Source organism: Acomys minous (genome assembly GCF_964271855.1).
Source record: "Acomys minous genome assembly, chromosome: 2".
Classification (NCBI taxonomy): Eukaryota; Metazoa; Chordata; class Mammalia; order Rodentia; family Muridae; genus Acomys; species Acomys minous.
In genome coordinates this window covers 51,055,240-51,062,468 of record NC_140484.1, presented here as the reverse complement: position 1 = coordinate 51,062,468, position 7,229 = coordinate 51,055,240, and the positions used below count along the sequence as shown (strand labels likewise).

The following is a 7,229-nucleotide window of genomic DNA, read 5'->3' as shown; positions in this document are numbered from 1 at the left end:
AACTGGGCAAGGAGTACTTTATTCTTACTGCTGGACAGAGGCGACACCCAGGACCGTGGTAGCAGCACATAGTCCCTCCCAGCCCAGCCTTTCCTTTTGGCATGACAGCTGCAGGCCACTTTGAGAGCCAGGGTGACAGCCCTCGCCTGGGGGGAGCAGCAGTGGGCAACAGCAGCAGCAGCAGGTCAGGGTGGGGTGGGAGTGTTAGTCTGGCCGGCTGGTGCTGGTCCCTCCCGGCTGGTGTCTGATGAGGACGGGCTGGACAGTGAGCTGGAGGACACTGAAGCAGCTCAGTCAGCAGTAAAGATACGACTGGAAATGTCATCGAGGAGCCAGTCGATGCCAGGCAGCAGGTCCTCCCCGGTGACAGCACTGCAGCCCTGGATGCGCCAGTGGTGGCTGCGGATGGAGGCCAGCTCCAGGGCCTGGGGACATAAAGGATTGGTGGAACCAGCAGGTCTCAGCCTGTCCTTCCTGTCACCCAGGGGGTGACTCTAGCTACACACCAGTGCCACTCTCAGGGACATAAAGCCAGCGTGGGCGGCTGAGTGTGTGCTAGGAGCCAGGCATCGTGCAGTGGCTAGAGAAATTATTTTGTGTCTTGGTAAGGCCTCCTGATCCAGGGATGATGTGGTCCATTTAGCCAAGGAGGGAATCCAACTGAGAGGCTCTGCAACCTTCCTATGACACAGCTAGTTCAAAGGCGACAGCAAGACTCTAAAGCCAGGTGTGGTGGAGCACACCTATAATACAGTACAAGGGGGTGGGGGCAGGAGGGTGACATGAAGCCAGCTGGGGTCACAGTTAAGGAACTGCACTGTGCCTCTAGGGCTGGGTCAGCATGGCCACGATCCTGGCTTGTTTACCTACTATGTGACACTGGACAGGTTACTTAACCTGTGTCTACTGCACCCTCTGTAAGGTGACAGTCTCTCCCTCACGAGTCCACACAGAGAACACTGCAATGGAAGCACTCGGTGAGGTCTGGCTGCTAGAATCCTGTGAAATCACCTACTTACGGCCCACACTGGGCCACTCTACCTTATTAATCGTCACATTCCCGGTGCCCTGCCTAGGACTTGCCACACAGCAGGAGCTAATAATTGCTTTTAATACCAATTATTAGCCAGGCATGGAGGTGTATGCTTGAAGTTCCAGGCAGGAGGACTGCTAATGAGTTTGAGGCCAGCCTGGGCTACATAGGGTGTTCTAGGCCAACTTGCTGCAGAAATCCTGTCTCATAAATAAATGAAAAAAAAAAAGACTGGGCCTGGGGATGTAGCTCAGTTAGTAGGTGTTTGCCTAGATGTGCAAGGCTATGGGAACAGCCTCCAGCACTGCAGACACTGGACAGGGCAACACACTCGGGTAATCCCAAGTACCCTGGAGGCAGAGGGAGGAGGACGAGCAGTTCAGGGTCGTCCTCAGCTTCCTAGGTCTGCAGCCTGCTAGGGTTGCTGAAACCCCGTTTCAAAAAGCCAAAAGTAGGTAAGGTTAAAAAATATAAAGTTCTAAAGACCCTTCAGCTTTACTCAGCGAGCCTGCACCAGGGCCTGACTCACCTCCTGAATAGCATTAGAGGACAGTGCTCCAGGCAGGTCCTGCTTGTTGGCAAAGATGAGGAGGGTTGCTCCAGCCAGGCGCTGGGGAAAGAGAAGACGGGTTGGGGGGGGGGGTGTGGCTTAGAGTATAGCTTGACCCCTCCTTTACAAGCCATAGTCAGTGGTCAGCAGGTAGGTCAGGAACACAGCTCCAGGTTGTGGGGAGGTCCGGGTGGGGTGGGCAAAGTGGACAGAGCGGAGGCATCTCTCCCCTCCATGTCTCAGTCTCCTCTTCTGCAACCAGGGAAGGGTGTGGCCCACAAAGATCTCCTGCCTCCTGTAGCTCTGGCCAGGCACAGGAAGCATAAGCCTGCTGGGGCTGCCCTGGGGACGCTGGGACACAACCACCTGCCCCTCCTCCAAGTCCTCAGAGTCTTTAACTTGTACTTCCAGTAGACTGCCCTCCTGACTGTTTTCTCTACTTATCTCCTTGGTGTGCTGTGGAACCTCTCCCTGTGCAAAGAGAAATGTAACTTCTAGGCCTAGGCCCAGCCTCTGGCAACAGTGACCTCTCTAGACCTGTCCAATACTCCAGCAGGGGCTACAGTCATACCAGTGGCATGCGTCTCTGTGAGCCTGACAGTCCTGCACAGCCAGGAGCAATGCCCTCGGACCCTCTCAAACGTGCCCTGACCCTCAAGCAAGTGAAATGTGGCAACAGGATTCAAGTCCTGGGATGGACACAGCACATTAATGGAGAAGTGGCAGTTCCAAATAGAAGCTGTAGCTTCAGATATGTAATTCCTGGCATGGCATAGTGGTGCCCAACTGTAATCTTAGCACTAAGGAGGCTAAGGCAGGGGGATGGACAATTTGGAGCCGGCCTGGACTACATCGGAAAACTTGATCTCAAACACCCACTCCACCTCCCATTGCCAAAAACAAACAAAACAAAACAAAAACAATCCAAACCTGCCAAGATAAACAATAATGAAGGAGTATGGTGGTATTCACATTTGGGAAGTAGAGGCAAGTGCATCAGGAGTTCAAGGCCAGCCTTAGCCAGTCAAGGCCAGCCTTAGCCAGTCAAGGCCAGCCTTAGCCAGTCAAGGCCAGCCTGAAATACAGAGTAAAAGCCCTGTGCCCTGTGTCAGCAAGACAAGAAAAAATAAAAATAAAAATGGGCCTTTAGTCAAAACAACGAATGGCAAAGCCAGCCTAATTATAATGTCAGGACGTGACGCTGAGGCTCAGGGAGGTTGTGTGTCTCCCTGAAGCCGCACAACAAAGTCAGATCCCTGTGCAGGCTTCGCTGCCTCTCTGAGCTCTGCCTTCGTCCTGGCCCTGAGGCAGCAGCTGCAGTGATGGGGCTGAAACTCAGGGTCAATCAGTAAAACCAGAGAGATGTGAGTCCAGATCTCATCCCAGGGCCCAGGGAACCCTCTCCCTCCCCACGTGTCCCGGTAGATGGCACATGCGGCAGCTATCTGTCCTGGCTCCAGGTGGAAGCCCGGGGCACACCTCCTCCACCAGCAGACTCTGCAGCTCGCGCTGGCAGTCCTGCATGCGCTGGCGGTCAGCACTGTCCACCACCCAGATGAGCCCATCCGTGCTCTCAAAGTAGTTCCGCCAATAGGAGCGCAGAGACTTCTGGCCACCCACATCCCAGATGTTCAGTTTGAATCTGAGAAGGAAGAGGCGGTGAAGGTCAGGCTGGTCCTGCCCTCCCTGCCCTCCCCAGCCCCACAGCGGCCCTCAGTGACCCTACTCACCCCCGGTGCTCCAGGGTCTTGATGTTGAAGCCCAGTGTTGGGGAGATGGTGTCCACATCTTCCCCGTTGAACTTCTTGAGGATGGTTGTTTTGCCAGCATTGTCCAAGCCACTGGGGCACACAGGCTAAGGAGAAGTCCCTGTGCTCTGCTGGAGGACATGGCATCACACTACCACTTCTTAGGCACTAGAATTTCCCACTGTATATTGAAGCGAGTTGAGCACTTGCCATAATTGGCTTGAGATAAATGTGGAAGTATGAAAATAGAATTTTATCATGTTGGCCAACTCAAAGTAACTTATGCAACCGATATTGAGTGCCTGTTATGAACCAGGCCCCCTCAGGTGTTGGTGGACAAAGTCTCCACCCTTATGAAACTTAAACACTAGCAAAAGACTAAATCATGGGGCTGGAGAGATGGCTCAGCAGTAAAGAGCACATGCTGTTCTTACAGAGGACCTGGTTCCGTTCCCAGCACCCACATGATGGTTCACAGCCAAGTTCTGACTTCTGTGGGCACCAGGCACTCAACATGGTGCATACACATACATAAATACAGGTAAAGTACTCACATTCATAAACAAGCCTAAAAAAAGATTAAAATAATGCAGAAGAGAAAGCTGAGTACCTGAAACCACTAAGGGACATTCCTGGAGGGGGTGGCTTTCAGGTGAGGGACCAGAGAAGCCTCTGTGGGGTCTTGAGGCCCAGTCTTTTGGGGGGCTGAGTAGAGTGCGGACATCTAGAGGGACAGCCACCTGCACCTGGAATGCTCTACATCCCTTGCTGCAGAGAACAGACCACTGGTGAGCTCAACAGCACAATGGGACAGCCGAAGCCTGAGTTGAGAGGTGACAGGGAAGGGACAGGTTCTGTGTTTAGGACCTCTTACTTCTCACCTGACCCACCTGCGAGAGAGCAGCGAGCAGAATACATCTCAGTGGCTGCAGGCCACCTTTAGCCTTGCAAAGCCAGCCCTGACTACCCCATCCTTCCAGTGCCACCCAGCGCTCCCAGCTCACGGGCAGCAGCAGCCCATCCTATCTCCACCCCCTCCCGACCATCTGCGTCCTGGAACAGCTGTTTAAACTCAGCTGCACAGACCTCCATCTTTTTGCTTTTATTTTTATTTTTTACACAGGACTTTTTTTTATCTGGCCCAGAACTCCATGTAGAGCAGACTGGCCTCAAATTTCTGGAGATTCTCCAGACTCAGCCTCCTGAGTGGTACAACTACAGGCATGTAGCAATGTGTTAGACCTTTCCTGCACTTTTGTATTTAAAGACAAGGTCTACATAGCCCTGGCTGTCCTGGAACTCACTTTGTAGCCCAGGCTGGACTTGAGCCCATAGATTCACCTGCTTCTGTCTCCCAAGTGCAGGGATTAAAGGTGCGGATATCATGCCTGGTTTTCTTTCTTTCTTTTTTCTTTTTTTGTTTTGTTTTGTATCTGCTTTGCATATGTTATGAGTGTTTTGCCTAGATGTATGTGCAACAAATGAGGACAGAGCCCACTGAATCACAAAGAGGACATCAGGACTCCAGGACTGGAGTTACCCAGGGCTGTGAGGCAGCAAATGGATCCTGGGTACTGAACCAGTCTTCTGTAAGAACAAGTGCTCTTAGCCACTGAGCCATCTTTACTTAACCTCTTGTTTTATTGTTTGTTTTGTTTCCTTGAGACAGGATTTCTCTGTGCAGCCTGGGCTGTCCTGGACTCGCTTCATAGACCAGGCTGGCCTTGAACTCACAGTGATCTGCCTGCCTCTGCCTCCTGAGTACTGGGACTAAAGGTGTCTGCCAAACCTGTCTTGAAAAACCAAAATAAATAAATAAATAAGGCGCCACCACAGCCCGGCTTCCTCTTGCTTTCTTAAATCTACTCTTATCAGAGTGGGTCTTGATGCTTCCTGGGTCTACTTTGCCAGGTAGGTCTCTAAAGACCTCCTCACTGCTCTCTTTCCGACAGGTGGCGGCTCATCTATGCTCCACTCCAACACTGCCACTCTTATTTGGTCCTCTCCCAGATTCCTGTGGACAAGTGTCGGTAGACACCTGGGTCTCACCATTCCCCAGCTGGGTCATCCTATAGTCAAGTCTAGGCTGATGGCTGCCACCTACCCCAAACAGTCAGGGTTGGTAGCTTCCCAGGAACTTCTCCCTCTTCTAGAACTGCCTCTCTTATCTCAGCAAATGGGTCCCTGTTCTTCTTACACTCGCCAGACACCAGGAGTTCAGCCTTGGCTTCACCCCGTCCCATCACTGCTGCCATAATATCCTCCCATCGTGGTCCAAGCCACCATCCTGTGTTGTTTCCATAGTACAGTTGCCTAACCGGTCCCAGCCCACGGGGCTTGCCCTCTCCTCGTTACTCCTCGACTTTACTTGGTCATGCGTTTGCACTTGCAGGTCCTCTGCTTCTTAAGTTTTCTCAGATCTCTCTACCTCCCTCAAGTCTGTCCAACAGTTACTATCTCTCTACCCACATTACACATTTTATTTGCTTATAACTTTTTCCTCCTTTCCCATTACAGCATACCCACAATGAAGGCGTTTTCATGCCCCCGTTTTATCACATTCCCTAACACAGGTGCTCAATAAACAGTCATCTAACGCTTGTCTTTCTCAGAATTGTCTAAAACAGACACGAGTGGCCAAGTTCTAAGTACACATTAATTTCCCTCTTCTCCCCCTGCCAGTGTGTGGATCGCAGATATCCAGGCAGCCAGGCACAGCGCAAGGCGGGTGGGTGGGTGATGCAGGTACCAGGTAATGCAATGGAAGGTCGGGTGGGGCGCTGAGTGACAGTTGGACCTGTGGCCAATAGAGTCCACGCGTAGCCGCAGGGGCCTAGGCGGTCCTCACGCCCCCAGGATTCCGACCTTAAGGGAACCGCCAAGGCGGACAACGGGGAAGGATGGGGAGGGAGTCAGCGCCGGTTAGGAGCGGGGCCCACGCTTGCGGCAGCCGGAGGGACCGTGACGTCCGAGTCATCACCACCGCGTCGCGCCTCCCAGTGATATGGAGTCCCCCGGTCCAGGCCTGGCCTTGAGACCACCGGGCTGGCTTCTGAACGCCACCCCCTACCCAGCAGAGTGGTACGGCCCGCCCCGGCCCGGAGCCAAGCAGTGGTAGCGCCGCGTGCGTGACGCCACCACCGGCAGCTGGTACCCACGGCGGCCGCGCCCCCGCGCCCGGCTCCGCCCACCCGGCGGACCCCCGCTACCCTCGCGGCCGCTCGGGCGCTCGGAGGATACAGCATGAGCAGCCGCAGCTCTCGTTCTTTCTGCTTCATCTTCTTCAGAATGGTCAGAAGCCCCATGATCCCGTAGCCCCCTCCCGGCCGCCGTTTCTTCTAGTCCCGGGACCCCGCTCCCGATTCCTATTGGCCAGTCTGGCGCTTGGTCCCGCCCTCGCCATCACGTGACCACCGGGTTTGCAGGGCGTCGCCCCCTAGCGGCGCGGCGGCTAATTTGCGGCCTGCTACGTTAACCCTTCGCCTCCGGAGGGCTCAGGGTTGGTGCACTTGTCTCCCAGGCCTCCCGACTCCCAGGCCTCGGTCTGCGATGCGAAGCTGACGTTCTCGTTTAGCTGAATCTCGTTTAGGTAGAGCGTACCCGCGATGAGATTCTGGGCCAGGAGTCCGAACCTAGTTCCACAAAGGGCTGAGGAATCATTCGGGGACTGTAATATGGCCCGGTTCCCGCGCATCTTGTGACTTGCATTATCCACATTTGCTAGTGACGGAGAACAGGTAGATCCTGGTTCCGGGCTCTGTCGGAAATGGCTCCGTGCTTTCAGTTGAGGGTGATGATGCCCCCTAGGGGCCACTTTAGCAAGTAGGGACGCCTTTGGGTTGTTTCAGTGTCACGATGGTCGTTTAGAGCAAGTTCCCCGCATTGCAGGGGTCAGACC

At 54.0% G+C, this 7,229-nt stretch overlaps 1 protein-coding gene across 1 annotated transcript; it reads right to left on the bottom strand.

Moving 5' to 3' along the window:
• Nucleotides 1-6,726, bottom strand: ARL2 (ARF like GTPase 2). Its single transcript, XM_084761930.1, has 5 exons — nucleotides 6,572-6,726; nucleotides 3,314-3,424; nucleotides 3,063-3,225; nucleotides 1,563-1,643; nucleotides 1-425 (listed from the first exon to the last, which is right to left on the bottom strand). Exons 1-5 carry the CDS (start codon nucleotides 6,634-6,636, stop codon nucleotides 291-293), a joined length of 555 nt encoding a protein of 184 aa, XP_084618056.1. The 5' UTR covers nucleotides 6,637-6,726; the 3' UTR covers nucleotides 1-290.
• Nucleotides 6,727-7,229: the final 503 nt, after the last annotated feature.